Source organism: Callospermophilus lateralis, chromosome 2, assembly GCF_048772815.1.
Source record: "Callospermophilus lateralis isolate mCalLat2 chromosome 2, mCalLat2.hap1, whole genome shotgun sequence".
Classification (NCBI taxonomy): Eukaryota; Metazoa; Chordata; class Mammalia; order Rodentia; family Sciuridae; genus Callospermophilus; species Callospermophilus lateralis.
The window spans coordinates 193,893,836-193,914,615 of NC_135306.1; the positions used below are offsets into that span (position 1 = coordinate 193,893,836).

Sequence of the window (20,780 nt, forward strand, 5' to 3'; positions counted from 1 at the left end):
GACGTTTTCTTCCTCTTCATTCCCCAGCTCATGACAACCACAGTCCCATTCTATAACTCTGAGTTAGACTATTTTAGATTTATCCTGTAAGTGATGTCATGTTGTGTTTGCCCTTTTGTGCCTGGCTTATTTTTTTTAATATTAATGTTTTCTGGGTTATTCAAAATGAAACAAATGGCAGGATTTTCTTCTTTTTCCTGTTTATTAATGCTTCATATTTATATATAACATCAAGACTCATTTTGACATAATTATACAAGCATGGAGTATAACTTGTTCCATTTCAGTGCCCAGTTTTCCTGTATACTGAATATTGCGTGTATACATTTATTTATCTTTATACACCCATCTGTTGACAGCCACCTGAGCTTGTTCTATAGCTTGGCTGTTATGGGTTGTGGTCCTATAAACATTCATGTGCCTGTATCATTATAGTATGCTGACTGGACTTCTTTTGAATAAACATCAAGGAGTGAGATAGCTGGGTGAATTTGTGGTTCCATTCCTGGTGGTTTAAGGAAGCTCTATACTGCTTTCCAAAGTTTTTATACTAATTTGCAGTCCTACTGAAAATGAAGGAAAATACCTTTTCTCACTGTGGATCAAACACACCTAAAAATTACACAAGAAACCTTTCAAGTTCTAGAAGACAGGCTCTGCACTCAAACATATTGGCACAGATATCCACTTCCTTAACAAGACTTCTAAAGCTCAAGAAATAAAACCCAAAAATCAATAAATGAGATGGCATGGCATGAAATTAAAAATCTTCTGCACATCAAAGGAAACATTAGCATGAAGAGAGAGCCTACAGAGTGGGAGAAGATCTTTTTAAGCTCTTCCTCCAACAGAATCCAGAATACTTAAAAGCTTGACATCAAAAAAAAAAAAATAGCAATGAGCCCCCCCCCCAAAAAAAAAAACAACAACCAACAAACAACAACAAAATGCCAAATAATCCAATAAATAAATGGTGAAAAGAAAAACACATTACATAAAAGAAGAAATACAAATGGCCAACAAATATATTTAAAAAATGTTCAACATCCCTAGTAATCAGAGAGGCAAATTAAAACTGTGATGAGATTTCATTTCACTGAGGTTGAAGGGAAATCATCAAGAGTACAAATAATGATTTTCTTCTTTATAAAGGCTGATATTTTTGTTTTTGAAACTATTTTAGGAGGACTGGGGATGTGGCTCAAGTGGTAGCGTGCTCGCCTGGCCTGCGTGAGGCCAGAGTTTGATACTCACACCACATACAAACAAAGATTTGTGTCTGCCGAAAACTAAAAAAATAAATATTAAAATTCTCTCTCTCTCTCTCTCTCTCTTAAAAAAAAGGAACTATTTTAGGAAACTCCATACTCTTTTCTGTAAAGGCTGAAAAAATTTATATTAACAAAAACAGTGGGAAAGCATTTCCTTTTTCTCACATTCTTAACAACATTTATTATCTTTTTGTTTTTGTTTGTTTGATTTTTATAATTTCAATCCTATAAAATTAAGTTGATATCTTGTTGTGATTTGATTTTCATTTTTCTTGATGTTTATATTGACATCAAGCACCTTTTAGTTTATCTTATGTCCACTGGTATGTCTTCTTCCTAGAAATGTCTGTTCAAGGTACAGCACATTTTACCGGTATTAATTATTATTTTAAAAAATCTTTTTACTTGTCCTAATTAGTTACAAATGACAGTAGAATACATTAATGCACTTTGCTATATCATACATAAGTGGAGTATAATTTATCTTTTTTTCTGATTGTACATGGTAGAATCACACTGGTCATTCAGTCATATATGTATATAATGTCTGTTTCATTACACTATCCTTTTTACCCCCGTACCCCCTTCCCTTCCTTCTCTTCTCTAAAGTAACTCTATTCTTCCCTAGACCTCTCCCCCACTGTGAATTAGCAACTGCATATCAGAGAAAACATTCTGCCTTTGGTTGTTAGGGATTGGCTTATTTTCATTTAGCATGATATTCTCCAGCACCATCTATTTACTGGTAAATGCCATAATTTCATTCTTGCTTTAGGATGAAGATTAATTCTTTTTAAACTAAGGTTTAAAAATATAAAAAGCTATACATATTAATGAGGTGCCACTTGATACATGTACACATTGCATAATGTTTAAATCATGTTAATTATGTTTATCTCCTCAAACATTTATTATTTCTTTAGAAATGTACATTGTATTATGGTCACCCCCGTGTGCTACAGCACCCTGAGCTTCTTATTCATAACAGCAGCTCACTACCCAGAGATCAGTATTTCCCCATCATCTACCTCCTGCTCTCCCCAGCCACAGCTAATCACCACTCTATTTTTAATTTCTATGAGATCAGCCTTTTCAGTTTCCACTGTGGCTGAGGTCATGCAGTCCTGTCTTTATGTGCCAGGTTTACTTCCTTTAACATAAGGACCTTCACCCTATTGTTGCAAATGACAGAATTTCATTCCTATTTATGCTGAATTCTCTATATTTTAAAAACCATTCATCTATTGATAGACACTGATATATACCCAGGAGTAGCATAACTGGATCATATAGCATCTCTTTTTCAGTTTTATGAGGAAACTCCACACAGATTTTCATAGTGGGTAGTAGAGTTAAACCTGACTGGCAACTCTGCTCTTTTTGTACCTGGGATATCCACATTTACTTAGGTTTGGAAAACGTTTTTTTCTGATTCATTTGAGCAGCTTTTCCACAATTTGGCATTTTCAAGTCCCTCTTGAATCCCCAGAACTCATCTATTTTAACATTTAATTCTACCTTAAAATCCCTATAAGTCTTGGTTCATTTCTTTTTATTCTTATTTTCTTTTTATTACTCAGACTGTGTATTCTCAAAGAACAGTCTTCAATCGTATTAATTTTCTCTTCTTTTTGATCTATTTTTGCTATTGATGCCCTCTGATTAAATAAACAGTACATCTTGAGCTGGAGGAACTTTTTGATTTTTAATTTCTTTTCATCTCCATTGGAGTGTTGAATGATTTTTTTCTGTGTTTTTTTTGAAACTTATTGAGTTTTTCTCTCCATGAAGGGTTGCTTGGGTCAGGGAGAGAGAATTATGAATTAGGGCTAAAACATCACTTCTTTTTTTTTTAGGAGAAAGAATGTGCATTACTGGATTTTTTTGGATGAAACCAAATTACTTTTGATGGTCCTTTATTGAAAGGTACGGAGAAGGCTTTGCCAGATATTAGCTACACATGAGACACCAGGGGATGTTTTAATTTGCTCAAATAATGAAACCACATTTGGTACAGAAGCTGAAATTGGAGTTTCCATCTGATCAAGCTAATAGAATTTCACTATAATTTTTCCATAACCATCTGTCTTTGCACAGGACAAGTAGTTCAGTTGAAAGTGGTGAGAATCACACCTGGATAGTGAGATCTACCAGCTTCTGCTTAGCCTTTTCCACCACGATATTCTTTGTTCCATGGGTTCAGTAGTCACAGCAATGCCTGATTATTTCTTTTCTTCTAATGCACAGATAACCTGAAAAAGGCCTTGGGGTATCTTGAAGACAGATCAACATAAATTTGAGGCAGTGCTCCCGGCTTCTACCTCAAGCATATCCAGCTTCTTTTTAATTTCAGGATTTCTGGATCTGCAGAGTGGCTCAAGTCTGGATATTGATTGAGGAAGCGTGACTTTCTGACTTGATAATTCAGTTTTTTATTTCATTCACTTGAACTTTTCTGTTTCACTATATCAAAGTAAGAACTCATTAGGATTTCTATGTATTTCAATAATAGGAAGTCTGAAATCGACCAGCCAAGGTCATAGGTCTTTTCAGGTCAGCTGGCTTCTTCTTTAACTCTGCTGTTCACTTGTTACCATCCAGGGTTCATTGACTCTGCTCATCAAAGAATTGCAGGACAAAACACAAAGCAGCAGGTTTATCACAAAAGTGAAACAGACACATCGCTCCAAAGAGAAGCCAGGAATCTGTTGGGGTTGTCCTTTTTATGGTTTCTGGAATTTCCTCCTCTCCTTATCTCCTCCCCTGTCCACATTTTCTTCAGTATTAATGGTTGGAGTCTCCTCTGACCACACATCTGTGTTAGTTTTTCTACTGGATCCCTGGCTTAGGGAAAGGAATACAGACTTGTCTATCTGATTGGAATCTCTGCTGTGTCCAGGAGCACTTTCATCAAGCAGAGCCCCCTTCTCTCTGCTCCTTTTTCCTGGCCCTGTCCCCTACCCCCACCTCCTTACTTACCATCTTGCCATCTTGCCCTGGCTGCCTGAGCCCTTCTGTATCTCTCTCACACTTTGGTAACCACATCACTAAAACTTTGGATATCAAGAGCTGCCACTTGACCCCTGCTATCCCTGGATCCAGTTATTCACCTTTGAGTTAGAGTTTCCGGGCCAGGGACCACAGTTTCCACTGGGGGGTTCTAACAGGAAAGAGCAATCACAGAAGTCTTCAAGGATGTCAGGACTCCTCTCACACACTTACTACTCATAGTTATGATGAAAGTTATGTCTTCTGGACTCTCCTAGGGTGGGCAAGTAGGTCTTAAATGACAAATCACACTGTATTCTGATTTCTCTATGCCTTTGAATTCCTTTTAGCCATTAACTCCTAAAACATTCTAATTTACTCACTGAGAGCCTCATTTGGTCCTTGTTGTTGCAGTTGAATAACCAGAGTCCTTTCAACTCCCGAGCTGCAGTGCTAAAGAAAGCATCTGATTAATGAAGTCTGTATCAGTAAATTTGATCTGATCCAAATTTATATTTATTTCATCATTCTTGCATATTCTTTGCATATATTCGCGCATATATTCCTACATTTCTGTCTGCATAAAGTAGAAAAATCATGAAGTCTTTGGAGCATATTTCACCTTTTCATGGGTCACACATTGTGGCTCTTTTAGGTCCCTGTTGGGACTTGAGCCTAGGACTCCTAGCCTAGGTCTAGGAGTCAAGAAGGGGAAGGGGGGTTAGGAGTCAGTCCCAAACAGAGTCAGCATTGTCTTGCAGGGAAACTTCCTCAGGGGAGACCATTGTGGTTCCTTCAGGCAAAGTTGGAGCATTACTTAGACAGGCTGGGAGACCCCCTGCTGTAGTTGCAGGCACCTCTGCTGGAGATGGATCTCACCCATAACTCCTCTTTCTAATCTTCCTCATCAATTGATTCTCTATAACTTCTAAATATATGGGGAACTATTTCTCTATTTCAGTTTGTGATAATGATCCTGTTGTGGGTATTTCTACAAATTTGTCATTTGGAAGCAGGGACTGAATAAGTCTGATGAGAGAAGGAGAAAAGTGTGTGGTCTCCAGTGAAGTCAGGCTTTAGCCTGGGACCTGGGCAGCTCTGGAATGTTCCTTGTGTGATTTAAAGCTTGGTCCCATCCCTGATGACCATCCAATAAGGAAGACAAGGTTTGGAGAAAAAAAAGGATAAAAGAAGTTTCATTGCTTTTCTAGCAAAAGAGAAACACAGGGGACTCCTGTCCCTCAGCATCTGCAATTCTCTCCATCAGGGGCAAAAGAGAGATTTTAAAGAGGTGTTCAAAAGGAATCCCATTTTCCCCTGAGATTGGAGGAGGGATTATGGAGAAGAGATTAGAGAGGGAAAGAAGGAAAAGAGAAAAAACATGTCTGTTTTAGAGCAGCAAGGTCTATATTCAAAGCATGAAATGGACCATTGTCATAATTATAGTACATAATTTGTTCTGCAGGGGGCAAAGGGATACAACCTTTTGACACTCTTGTGATAGTCTTACATTTTTCCACTTGAGAGTCATAAAAGAGTGGAAATAATCCCTGGATAGAATTTTCTATTTTCTTTGGGGTATTTGTCCAAAGATGGTTAGGGCTGTGAACTCTTAGCAGCCCAGTCACAACACCTGGGTCTTGTGCACAGTGGCCTGGTGGAGGGATTCAAGCATGATTCCAGTGTCCACCACTCTGTCTGTTCACCAGCAGGACCAGAGTTCAATCTCAGGCTTTTGCCCTCAGATCATTATACTAGGCTTCTGCTTCCCTCCTGCCCTTCATATTTCTTTATTCTTTATCATACTGGAAACCAAGTTATTATAAACTAAAATATAATTGTATCACTTGCCATCTTAAAAATACTTCCTATGTTTTGCCCATGGTTTTTGCCATTAAGCTTTAATAAGATTTTGAGATCTTTTTTGATCTCGCTTGTTTCTGTCTTCCCATTCTCAGGATTGCAATTTACCTTTACACTACCTTAGTGTAAAGCTTGTTGAATAACAATATAAATTAATAACCACAGTCATGCTGAGTGATTTAGGTTTCCTGCATGTTTTGTTTTTAACTTACCTGTCATAGGAATGCTTTGATCCAACATCTTGCCTCTTCACTCTTCTTGCCCAATTTTATCTCATGAGGGCCATTTTTATGTCTTTCTTTCTGGGAATCCTTTTCTGTCAGCACCCTCTCTCCAGGTCTTTGTTTATTGACCATCCAACATGTCCTCTTAGTGTCCTGTCCATCTTAACATGTTTGTATAACACTCACCAGTGTTTTCCCACTCCCCTCTGGTGTCTGGTGTCTGTCAAATAAACACCATGAAAGAAGAACCTAGGTGTGTTTTGTTCACCTCAGAAGTCACCCAAAATATTAATATTTTTGGAATCAAATATTTGGGTTTATTAAAGAGTGAAAGAAACATTGATCAACAACAAAAATTATCCTGAAATTTCTTTTGTATAGACAGATGTATACCTTTTTCAAAATAGTTTTTACTAATGAATGTGACCACCACGTAACAGAAAAATCATAAACAGCCCCTATGCAGAGGATAATGAAATCTTGCTGAGAGAATATCATGATATAACATTTGCTCATATGCTCAGAAACTCAGTTCTCAATTCTTTCTCATCCCTCAGTAACTGTGGTTTCCCTCAGAGGTCAGCCTGAATCACATGACAGTGAGAAACAATCTGTAGTCTTCAGGACTCATTTTTTACTCTATACTTTATTTTAATTATTTATGTTACTTTAACATTCATTCTTCATTCACTATTTATCAGGGACAAATGTTGTACTACAATGGAGAAACTATTGTTTGCTAGCAAGGCAAGTACTTAATGTAGTCTCCTGTGCATTATTCAACTAGGAGTTCCTGCCTGACCTTCAGGCATTCTTTCATTTGACTCACCCCTCTTTATCATGGGTTATCAGAGTACAGAAACCTGAGTATATACAGCCTTTCTGAAGCCTACAAGTGATTGGCATCACTTGCCAATCAAAGGTTAATATTGTTTCAGTTTTGTAGCCCTGAAGTCCTTAGTTACCACAATATTCCTCAAAACATATTACCATCAATTGTGATATGTATATTTACAAGAAATTTTTATAAAAACCATTGGATATTTAGGTATGGAAATTCAACTCTGCAGTGTGTTCAATACTGTCTTTTCCCCATAAATGATAGTTAGTACAATAATATGGTCTATTTATTATAATTACTTGTTTTTGTAACATAGAAATTAACAGAATAATCTGGTAAGTCAGTTTTGATTACAGGATCATTGCTAGATGTGTTCTAATAACTTCTTTTTGTCATTTTCCTGATAAATAAAATGAATGAAGATAGCAAAATCAAGCCCTAATTTGGTAAAGGTTTGAAAAGATTCAGAGTTGTCCTAAAGTAGTTTTCCCTTTCGCTAAATCAATTTTTTTTTTCTTCCTTGAAAGCAGAAGGTGTTTTGCTTGCTTGTTTTTTATTTTAATTATTAGTGTTTTACATTTATGGATAATATTGGTATTCATGATGCAAATTCACACACAAAAATCATAATTTCTTAAATCTCATGAGATTTATCAAAAGAATTTTGAATGATTTTTTTTTTTAATTGCTTAAGTACTACTTGCTAAGATCATTCAAATGGTCCTTTCCTTGATTACATCAATGTTGGTCTTCAGGCACATTTCCTAGTAAATAATTTCCTAATGGTGTTTTTCATCTGGGCATTTCTCAAGGTGTAGATCAAAGGATTTAACATAGGAGCTATCATAGCATAGAAAACTGCAACTGCCTTATCGATAGGTAAAGTAACTGCAGGTCTTAGGTATACAAATAAGGTGGGAAAAAAGAATAAAAGGATCACTGTGATGTGGGAGACACAGGTGGACAGGGCTTTGCGCCTACCCTCTAGGCTCTGTGTCCTCAGGGAGCATAGAATGACCACATAGGAGACCAGCAAGAGGAGGAAGATTAGCAGGCAGATAAACCCACTGTTGGCAACAACAATGAACCCCAGAATGCGAGTATCAGTGCAGGCCAGGTTTAGCAAAGGGCTCAGATCACACATAAAGTGATCAATGACATTAGGACCACAGAAGGGTAGTTGGAAGATGAAGAGGATCTGGATGGTTGCATGGAGAAAACCTCCCATCCAGGACACGCCCACCAGCAGGGCACACAGTCTCCAGTTCATGATGGTTGCATAGTGCAAGGGCTTGCAGATGGCCACATAGCGGTCATAGGCCATCACCGTAAGCAGAATGACCTCTGCACCTGAGAAGAAATGTTCTCCAAAGACCTGGGCCATGCATCCATTGAACAGGATGGTCTTCTTTTCATGCAGTGAATCCACGATGAATTTAGGCATACTGACAGAGGCATAGCAGGCATCAATAAAGGAGAGATAGGCCAGAAAAAAGTACATGGGGGAGCCCAACAGTGGGCTGGAAATGATGGTAATCACGGTGAACAAATTTGCTAACACAGAGATGATGTAGATGAGCAAAAACACAGCAAATATAATTTTCTGCATCTTTGGGTTTTGTGTAAGTCCCAGTAGAACAAATTCTGTCACATTTCTCTTCTCCATGTACTTCCTGTGCAAATTTATTATAGTACCTGGGGTGAGTGGGTAAAACTTTGAAATTATTAAACTTCTGTATTGTAATAAAATTAAAAGCCTAGATTCTATTGTGCATTGAAATTTGATGAGTGTTTTTCCTTATTTATAAATATTTTTTTTCTTTTTTCTTTTACTTTTAAGGAAAACATTCTGTGTTTTTACAGATGACTCAAATGCCTCCTGAATGTTGATTCTTTCAGAATCTACTGCATGAGAAACTTACAGACACACAAGCAGGAGCCCACCTGAGTACACTGTGAATTTTCAGATGATGAGACTAAACATAAGTAACAGATTGCCCATATTGTTGCAATTAAGCCCATAAGGGAGGCAGAAGATGGATGCAACAGCCATCATTGTATAGTTAACAATCTTTATTCTTAGGAAAAGGAAAACTGTAATACATAACTGAGAAAATTAGTGCAAGTGTGATAAGGAACTTGAGGAAGGGTGAATCTGGGGCATTACTCTTCTAATTGCCACTGTGTGTCCTGGAAGACACTGATCAAGGTTCAGTGAATAGAGGAAGCCAGATCTGGGAACCCCAGGTAGCAGACTAGTGGGGAGAGTTGATGGAAAGAATAGAAGTGTAACAGAGATGGAAATGTAAGTATAAAAAGCTCTTGTGAAATAATTTATAATACTTAATGACTAAACCCAAGAACTTCATAATAGTCAATGACAAATTATTTTGCAGTGTTTGTCCTGTGTATTTCTTGGTACCAAGTGCTTTGCACACATGATTTTTTTTTAATACTTAGAATAACCTGTGTGGTACATTCTACTTCATTGCATAGATAAGGAAACAATCTCAGAGACAAATTTTTGCAGTGGTTTAGCAATGGCAATGCTTACCAAAACTCACTGAACTCCTTAGGTGTTCTAAATGCTTTTTCAGATGCCTGCTGATTTAATCCTCACTTCAAGACTAGCAATTGCTGAATATCATCATCTTAGAGGTATAATTATACTTATTTTTCTTGTTATAAAAACAGAGAGAAATTAAGAATCCTGCTCTAAAAAAAGCAGCTAATACATGGCAGAGCTAAGAACATGACTCAGATTTTTCTTATTGTATTTATTTTTGTCCTCCAAGTTGTCAAAATGTATTATCCTTGAAATTCTCAGCTTTAATTTATATCCCATATATTACCATGGTATAGAAATGTTGTACTAGTAATCTTCTTTTGACATGAGCATAATTATTATAATTATTAAATGCTATGTGAGATACAACTTTGTAGAAATAATTCCATCAACAAACATAGACAGTGATCCATTTGAACTGTCAAATACTAAGAAAATAAATGTTTCTGCATTCTTGGAGAGAGTACATTTGTCCTTATCTGTCTTTCACAACCAATTCTCGCTTTTCCAATACCATTTCAAAGTGGATTACAGACCCTAATGGAAAATTCCATTTTGTCACATAGCTAGCATCTTGGCATGAGTATCAGGGAAAATCTGATTAGAATCCTGGTTCTTCCACTTGAAATTCTTCTTTTCTTGGATAGGTTTCCTGGCAAAACATACAACTACTTCATCTATCTATGAAATGAAAATTAAGAATATCATCTCATGGATTGTTCTAATAATTGTTGCATGAACATACCTACCACTGTTCTGAGGGCACATATAGGATTTTCCTTTATTTTTAACTGTATGCACTCAGCATATGTGCAGAATTCCCACTGAAAAATAAAGGAATTCTCTTTAATATTACTTGTAAAGAAGTCACAGAGACCTATATTATCCATAGCCATTGATCCTAAAAAGATTTCTCCATGTTTTACTTTACTCAGTATCTCATGTCTTAGGCCATCTAGTATTTATATTTAGGTCTCATGTGTGGGAGGTACATTTAAACTTTGTTTCCACTTCTGTAAATTATCTTAGTTAACAAAAGAGTATCACATGGTAAAATATTGGTTCTGTTTGCTAGAGAACTCCTGTTTCATCTTTATGACTCTTGAATTGAATTGTTCATTGTTAAATCAGGTTAATGAGAATTTTTATTTCTTGAAAAATTAGAGTGTTGATGAAATTCCCCATGACTGAACTTAAGTATTCTGAAAAATAATAATTATAGTACATGAGAAGTACCAATAGTTAATAAGATCAGTTCTGTTGAAGAACTTACCTTATAATCTTAGAGAGTTTTAATGATGCTTATAGATATTCAGAAGCAATCCCATCTTCAAAGTGACCTCCACTTAGAATAAGAACCTTTCAATATTAAAATATACGACACAATTGAAAGAGACTATGCAGATAATTCTATATCAAATCAACAGATACACTTCTAAGGAAGTGTCCTTAGAAGTCCAAATCTTTCCTTCCTACACAAAACCTTGAATGCCTCACAGAAAACCCAGGGTTAGAATTCAGAATGGATCTACTTGATTCACTATGGAAGTATGATCTGGGCTTCAGTGCAGGAGGTACACAGTTTGAAGGAAAACATTCAAGTAGTTCTTTCTAGTCATGAAGAATCTTGCTCTTGAACTGACTACAACAGAAAGTATTTTTTCCTACACTATCTGGGTATTTAAAGAGGTTTCTACAAAGACACCTGGACCTTGCTGGTAGCTGTGCTTTCTCTCCGGGGATTAATTATTTCCTTTGATGGGAAGGTTTTGTCTTCGGAGCAGGCATCCTGGAAAGAGACTCTTTCGCTCTTGAGTGGGGAATTGTATTTCCTGCACTGAGGACCTATGCTTTCTTGCAAAACTTTAGTTAAAGGACATAAGGCATGTAAAACACTGAGCACAATGCCCACACAGAGTATGGGCTCAGTAAAGATTAGATCTTCCTGAATCTGTTTCTTTTTCTCTGGGTTGATTAATAAAATGCAACATTTCCTATCCAAACATCTAAATCCTTTGCAGCTTGCTTTGCACTAACTAGTGCATACATCAATGCAGTGTTTGAGAGTGTTTCATGAGCAATTGAATCAATAACAATATTATGAGAGATTAAGGCAAAAGCATAGAAGGAGTAATAGAATAAGAAGATGTTTATATTTCAAAAGGCAAGATCCAATAAAGTGATTTAAAACCTTCTATGACATAAAACTAAAGCAACACAAATCTCTTTGGAATAAAAATCCCAAAGCCAATGAAACATTTGGCATTCAGCATTTACACAAGCACTGACACTTGGAGCCAACACTTATATTATCTCTGGAGGTTACAGTCTAGAGCCTTATAGAAATAAGTTCTAACTCCAGTAAAAGCATTCTGCAATTTTATATAACTGCATGGAATCCGATTAACTCTTGGAATGCAATATGAACCAAACTGCATTAATAGTAGCTTAATAATTTGGGTGAACCAGAGTTTCGTGAGAAGGTGTAATGGTTTGGACCCAAAAAGTTGACCAAAATATCATGGTTGAGTGGACTACAGGGAAATGGGACCTAGGAGGAAGTAAGTCATTGAGGATGTTCACTGGAAGGGTTCTTCTTCTTCAGGGCCCTTCTCTCTCTCTCTCTTCCTCTCTTGGCTTTCCAGCTGCCAGGAGCTGACAGATTTCCTCCATCATGCCCTTCTGCCATGGTATCTACCTCATCTCAGGCCCAAGGCAATGGGATCAACTCAACATGGAATCAAACCTCTGAAACCATGAGTCAAAATACAGCTTTCTTCTTTTCAAGTTGTTCATCTCAAGTATTTCAGTAAAAGCAATGAAAAGTTGACTATCACAGAGAGTTCTTCCATCTCCGAATTCCATCTTGAAATCTCTGAAAACTCCACAGATTTGAACTTATGTTTAAAAAGTGCTTTGCAGTGATCTCCAAAAGTAATTTCTAATGGTAGCTTCAGTTTTAGATGGGGAAACTGAGAAGAGAGAAGTGGGATGATTTTTGTAAGAGAAAGTGACTTATGAATGTGAGACTAAGCATTCCAGACTCTGGGATTCTGGTTGTGCCCAGGATTTAGCATGTGGCATCAGCACCTGGGAAGACATTCCAACTTTTCTCAGTGGAAGAAAACCCATTTGAGATTTTATGGACATAGGTAAACAGGGAGAAAAGATCAGAAAAAAAGGGAAAAGGGAATGACAAAGGGATGGAAAGAAAGGAAGAAATCACCTTACCGTCATACCCTCTTGAGAACTCTGCCCTACCCCACTTTGCCCTCTCAAGCACCTAGCACACACCAACACCTAGGCTTTCAGACAAGGCTCCCAGACCAAGGCATCCTAGGTACCAATCTGGGGTCTGCTGTTTTATATCTGTGTGAGGTGGGCCTGATCTATAAACCTCTGTAAGCCTATGTTCTTCATGATGATGTGGGAAATAAAACAGCCTCTTCTTTCTGTGGTTGCTTTGAGGTATTATGTCACTACAGGTCAACTGTTTAGTTTCAGGTGCTCAAAAGTTGTTAATTACTATTGACACCAGCATTACTATTATACACTTATGCATACATGGGGAAATCTATCTTGGGAAACCAGCTAATGAGAGTAACCAAATAAAACCCTAATTCACAGGGTTTCAGACGGTCTTTGAATTGTATAGAAAATGCACTATTTTTCCTTTCATGCCTGAGGTTCTCAAACATGGAGTTCAGCATTAGATATATCAATTACCAAACTGAAAACAAAGAATTCCAAAGCAGAGGCTTCTTGTAGAATTCAAAAACACAAATCTGACATATCCTTGGTTGCCTTTAATGTCAACACCCAAGGTCCTCCTAAGTGAGCGTGTCTGATTGATGTTGCTCTCCTGTTGCATCCCCACGAGGTTCCAAGCCCTCACCACTGCCCGATTACCTGTCTTCCTCCATGGTGAGCTGTGTCTCATCTACAACACAGGCTGCCTTCATTCTTGTACTAAAGTTACTTTTTAAATGTTCAGGCTCAAATCCCTCAAAGTTGTCAATGGACCCAATATCTTTACTTATTTATTTTTATGTGATTCTGAGGATCAAACCCAGTCTCTCACACGTGAGAGGCAGGCACTCTACCACTGAGCTGCAGCCCCAGCCCCCAAATCTATTTCTGACATCTAGGCAGCAGGGTGGAGGTAAACAAGCCCAGTCCATGAAATCAAATAAACCTGGATTTAACCTCCTTCAGCAAGACACTTGCCTTACGGCAGCTTAGTTGCCCTGCTCTTCTTCAGGTTGGAGTGGAGGTTAAGTGTTAAGGTAAATATAAAACCAGGTGCACAGCACCTGACACATCACCCTCTGCCCACATTTGCCCTCCTCCACTCTTCCTCAGCAGCTAGTTCTACAAAGAATTATCTCACCAGGTGCGTTCCCTCAAAAGCCTAAGTTTGCATTTTTATTATCTACCTGTGTAGCCCACAGGACACTGGCCACAAGGGATTAAGCAACATGCCTTGGCTGACTATTTCCTGAGGGTAATATAAAGAAATTTTCATTTTGTCCGTCTTTTTTTTTTCTCATAAGGAGCTGTTCATAAGTCAGACTTACACCTGGAAGTAATTCTGCTCATGGAAAAAACTTTTAAAATGCCTTTCTCAACTTTGATACATTGTTTATGAGAACATAAATTAATACAGCCATTATGGAAAACATTATGAAGGCACCTCAAAAAATTAAAAAGAGAACTACTGGGCTGAGGATATAGCTCAGTTGGTAGAGTTCTTGCCTTCTAAGCACAAGGCCCTGGGTTTAATCCCCAACACCACAAAAAAAAAAAAAAAAAAAAAAAAAAAAAAAATGAGCTTCTGTGTGATGCAGCAATTCCACCACTGGGAATATATCCAGAGGAAATGCAATCTGTGTGTCAAAGAGATAGCTGCCCTTCCATGTTTACTGCTGAACTATTCACAATAACCAAGATATGGAATCAACTTTGGTGTCCATGAACTGAGGAATGAGGGATGAGAATATGGTACAGGTACATCATGGACTACTACTATGCCATAAGAAAAAATGAAAGCCTGTTATTTGCAACAGCCTGGAGAGACATGGGAGTCATTATGCTAAATGAAATAGGTCAGGCATAGACAGACAGATGCCACACTATTTCACTCCTATGTGAAGGCTAGACAAAGTTGATCTCATAGAACTTAGGAACATAATAATGATTACTGGAGGCTGGAGAGAGCAGGTGGGAGGAAGGGTAGGGGACTGGTCAGCAAGGACAATGGTACAGTGAGACAGTGGAATATATTATGGTGTTTCATTGCACAGTAGGGCGGGTGGATGGAGTTGACAAGAATTCATTGTGTATCTAAAAATAGCTAAAAGAGAATTTCAAATTTACTCACCATAAAAATATGGTAAAAGATTAAGGTAATAGACATGCTAACTGCCATGATTTGATGATTACACAATGTATGCTTAAATCAAAGTATCCACAAATATGTACAATCATTATGTGTCAATGAAAAGATTAAAACAATTTAAAGGTTTCTCCCTCTTATTCACAGTGGGCAAAGAACATAGAATCTTATTAGTGTAGTATAATTCCAGCAAAGAAAGGAGAGGCACAGAAATTCCCAGGTGGGAGAGACCAAAAGAATAGCATCTCAGCCCTGGTCAGTGTTTGCAGAGGACACACAGTAGAAGCATAATCTTCCCTGGAAATCATTAGGTATCACTTGAGCCTTGTGAACTATATTATTTCCTTGTGTAAAATTAAGAAGTACAAATTAGGAAAAGAAAGTGAAGGTCAGAAAAATACTTTCAATTTGAAATAGTCCTATGCAACAGAAGCATCACTGAACAAGATCCAAAATGGAAACTTAATATCAAAACCACATTGATTAAATTCTATCCCATTTTTTTTGTTTGTTTGTTTGTTTGGTCATAGTATGTGTGTGTGTGTTTGTGTGCATGTGCACATGTGTTAAAAAGAATGTGAGATTTTTTAATCTGTTAGTGGAACTTGTAACTTTTATCTATAGTATTACATGTAAATTTATTGAGTTTTTAAATATTGAATCCAGAAATTTTCATGAAATATTTTCATTTCTTTTTGTAAAGCTCTCATTTAAAAAAAAAGATTTTTGATATCGCATTCATCCATTCACTCAAAAACCGTCCATTGAAATCATACCATGTTATCAAGCACTGCCCTAAGCACTTATCATATAATGTTGATCAGAGGAGATCATGTCCCTAATTCTATGCAACATATCTTTTTTGTTGAGGGAATATATACAAGATACAAATAAAAGTACAAAATTCAGATGATAATAAGTATTATGAGGGAAATCTAAGTACTGTTGAGTAGTAAAGAAGTATTGTAGGAGGGTTATGACTTTGTCAGGAAAGGCCTGATAAATTGACCTTAGAGAGGAAACATGAAGGCAGGCCGGCAGCAGGCCAGACAGATACTTGGGTAGTGAGTGTTTCAGAGAAAGGGAAAGGTGCTTATTGCAATGTCCTTAACTCAGGCTCATAGCCAGCATGTGCAGAATTGCAAGAAGACCAAGTGGGTCAAGGGCTAAGTCACAGGAGATGACATCAAAAAAACTCATGGATCATCAGTTCTACCTGTGTCTTTCAAACATTTAAGAACTTCAAGTTTTTGCTCTGAATGCTATGAGTAGCCATTGGGAGGTTCTGTGCTGGAGAATGACCCAATGTCACTTAGGTTTTAGCAGAATTTCTCTGGCTGCTATGTCGAGATGCATTAGGGGTGGCACAGACCATGATGGAATTAGATAGACCAATTAGAAAGCTATTATGATGATTCAAATGAGAAATTGATACTTAGCTTGGTCAGTATGATAGAAACAGAGGTGTGAGATATCAAGGCCCCTTCCAATAGCCCATGTTATATAAAGACACATAGACCAGGTCGATTACATAGTAAAGACATTTGCCTAGAGTAGGGGGAGCATCATGTATTTTGCCTTTTTCTAGTAAAATTAGGACTTAGTATTTTTCAGAAAACAGTGTGAAAATAAGGACTGTTTTCATTTCATGGAATTCTTTTTTCCATGCATAATTTGGGTGAACTCCCACTTGGCCTTCTTTGCTTAAATGCTGCTGAGCTGGAAAGCATGTTTACCCTGATGGCCATCTCCCGTCTCAGCCTCCAGACTAGGTGAGACGTTTTTTGTTGCTTAGGATAGCCATAACAGATTCCCACAGGTTTGGCAAATTAAAATAACACAAAGATTAATTATCTCAGAGTCTTAAGTCCAGGTGTTGGCTGGATTGATTCCTGTTGGAGGCTCAGAGGGAGAATCTGGCCACAACTCCCTCCTGTCACTGGTGGCTGCAAAATGCCTGGCACTTCTTGGCTTGGGTCTTCATATCTCCAGTCTTGCCTCCATCTCCAGATAGACTTCCCTAGGTGTTATAAGGACTTCCCCCAGGAATCTCCAGCACATTTTTCTTACAATAACACCCGTGATTTGATTTAGGACTGGCCTAAATCCAGAATGATATTGCCTCAAAAATTTTAACTTAACTACATCTGCAATGACCCTACTTCAAAATAAGGTGACATTCACAAGTACTGGGGCTTAGGACTTGAAATTATCACTTTGTGTTTACTATTCCATCTCTCACAGGGCCCTCCCTTACTCCTCCTGAGAACCTTGGCACACTTCAAATATCACTTATTATACTGTCCTGTAATTGTTCTCTGACTGGCCAGTTTGACTGAAGAGATCTGAGTTTCTGAAGCATACAGACCATGTCTTCTGTCTCTCAATCTCCAGTTCCAAATGTAATTTCTGCTTGTAATGCATAATATCCACCCCTTATTGGATTAATTTATTACAAATCACAGAATAGATTTATATAATATTGCAAGATGGAGCTGAATCTCAGCAGCAGTTTAAACTTCCTGTTATCATCAGAAGAGACACATGTTTTCACCAAATGCCAACTAATGTTGGTGTTTTACAAATGCTTTGGCTCTGAGGGCACATAGAGCTTCTGCAGCAGTGCATTCATGGCACACTGGAGCCAGTGCTGTAAGCCCAACTCTAGGCCTGGGGTTTATGAGAATAACTGCTGAACCTAGCAAGGTACAACCACAGAAGCAGAGGGCGACCCCTTTGGCAAAGGAGCTCTAGGCTTCATGAAAGACATGAAGCATGAGGGTGATCCAACTCACAAGGCCTGTGTGAAACAAGAAAGTGACAGAGCCACAATGGCTATGTGACTCACAAGAGCAATGGTGGGATCCAGGGCAGCAGCAACCAGGGCAGAGGAGCCAGGGAACATGTACCTTGCAGGTTCCTGCACCTAAGACCACAAATCCATTTTACCACATCCCACCTTGGCAGCTGCAGGAATTGGAAAGTGTTTTCCTAGAAACTCCATACCTAATGTACTCACAAGTATTTCCATGGGGATCCCAGGACCACCAGGCCTCCACTAACCTGCCCCAGCCTGACCTTAGCACATTGGCTACATCAGCAATGTTTGCATGAATAGATGGAGGAGCTCAGGGAGCAGCACAGAAGCTGCAGCCTAGTTCTGCCTCAGAGTCCACAAGCCAGACACCAGTCATAAACATCAGCATGCCACCAACCTTCCCTCTGTACCCAGGTGCCCAGGTAAGTGCTTAAGTTCCAAAGGAGTCCCCTGGAGCATCGTGTTTTGTCCTTCACCACTTTGAATACATCAACCCACTGCCTTCTGGATCCCAGGGTATCTGATGAGGACCTTATAGGGAATTCATACTGAAAGCATCCTTCCTCTCAGCCCCACATATGATTATAACATCCCTACAGTGTCTTAGAGAATGAAGCGCCTATCATGATGTGGGTTGCTACCACCCTTTTGACACCAGTCATTCCAAGAAAGAAAAGGGAGTTGAATACCTTGAGTGTAGGTGTGATAAAGTCTTTACAAGCCAAAAGTTATTTATAGACTCTTGAACTCAAAATAAAGAAAGGCCATTGAAGCATCCTATAGATTTTAATTTCTACACAAGTAAATATCAGTCTCCATAACCCACTAAAGCAAAAAGCTTCTCAAGCCTTTCTTTACTCTTATTATGAAAGTGGAAAAGGTCGAGGAGGCCAGAAAGAGAGACAGCCTCTGTGGGTTATGGGTCGTTTACTGAACTGATCTCACAAAGGGATATTGTGGGGGAATTTCAAACACCAGTTATGCTTCAGGCCTTGGCTGTGACAGTTCTTTTTTTGGGGTGATGTGTGGGCATAGCCTCATTTGGTGGTTTTGGATTTAAGGATTTTTGATTTCTTCTCTTTTTTTTCTTTCTTTCTTTTTTTTTTCTGGGAGGGGGGTGATTTTAAAAATTTTGCTTTCTTTTTTCTTTCCTTACTTTTCATCTAAAATTGTTTTGTTGTTTCTTACAAAGTGTAGTGACAGAAGAGAGTTTAATGAAGGGTAAGAGTGGCAGGTCCTCTCAGTCAGCTTCTTCTTTAAGGATATTCTCATGAACCATTTTAGTGGCCTGAGGGACACCTTGCAGGGCAGTATTGCTCAGGTGAAAGTGGTTCATCATCTCCTAATTGAGACAGAGGTTGCCGTGGAAGTCCTGGTAAAGGTAGAGCAGAAGACCATGGACCAACTAAACACGATCAAGTTGTTTCAAGGTATTGACACATTGGAAACATCTAGGTTGTGCTGGAGCATCCATGTGGGGACAGTTACTGCAGCACATCCTGGAGGCATGAGGTATGCAAAAGGAGGAGGCCCAGGGAAGGTTCAGGCAGATCACATGCTCTGTGTGCTACTCCACAAGAAGAGTACCACACACAGAGATCTGAAGCCAGCGAACATCCTGGTAGACACTGGAGGAAACATCAACTTCTTTGACTTTACTTGAGTTGCAGGTCACAGCTGGGCAGGAGCTGGACACATTCTGCAGCGCTCCTCTGTACTGTGCCCCAGAACTCTACCAGCAAGAAGATAACAAGCTTGTGGTGCCTGGAGCCTAGGTGTAGTTCTATTCTTCATGTTCACTGAGGAACCTCCAATTTAACGTGACCACTTTTGTGCAGCTGAAGGAGAAGGTCCTAAATGCATGGTATGACATTCCCCTTCACGTTTCTGCTAAAGGACTTCATGTCAATAGTCAATTACTGACCATCAACCACATACATAAGCTCACATTAGACCAAATTTTGAGGAACCCATGGCTGAGCCAGGATGAGAAATATTCACCAACTCATTCTAGTGAGCTACTCACCAACAGCTCAATCCCACAATAATGACAATCATGCTTGACATGACTCATATCCCACATCACATTTGGGAATCTTTGGTAAACACAAAATCTGACCATGCTATGGCTACATATCTGATGCTTCGGCACCAGGCAATCCAGGGAGCAATAGGCATGTTTGCAATTAAGCATGCACATCCAGAGGTGGGGCCCTGCTGGCACACTGTAGATTCTGCCACCTTCTGTGTCTCTCAAAAAAAGGAGTGCCATTGAACTGGTCCTTTGCACCTTCCCCTTCTTGCTCAGCTGGCTGAGAAAAGCCAGTATTCAGGGCAGCTGGACAACAGAAGAGCAATTCTGCATTTCATTCCTGTCTGCATCCTGCAGGTGAGCAACTCCACTCCCCAAATACTCCCCAACATGACCCTACATACCAGCTCCATCCAGCCCTGGATGACCATCAGAGGATGGGAAGCAGAAAACAAGTCCTCTGATGGCACATCAGAAGAATAAAACCCCCTCTTCACTGGGAAGCCCCATGGTGAAACTGCAGCCTATACCCATGACAAAATCAAGGGCTGGAAGGGGATGGCTCCAAGGTTTGCCACCTGTATTCTAAGAATACATTGCTGCATGCTGTGTTGCCCTGATGGCCTGGATTTAGAAACAAAGTGACTCCTATGAAAGTAGATAGCTGAGCTAGAGACAAAGCCACTGGATAGCCAGAAGATCTTGAGCTCCACTGATCCTGACATTATTGCATGGGAATCAGCCAGACATGGATTTAAACGAACATGGATTTAAAAATACAG

The 20,780-nt window shown here is 38.7% G+C and overlaps 1 protein-coding gene across 1 annotated transcript; it reads right to left on the reverse strand.

Annotated features, from left to right (window-relative positions):
• Positions 1-7,938: 7,938 nt before the first annotated feature.
• On the reverse strand, positions 7,939-8,853 carry LOC143391658 (olfactory receptor 4C46-like). The gene has a single exon (XM_076844416.2). It carries the CDS (start codon positions 8,851-8,853, stop codon positions 7,939-7,941), a length of 915 nt encoding a protein of 304 aa, XP_076700531.2.
• Positions 8,854-20,780: the final 11,927 nt, after the last annotated feature.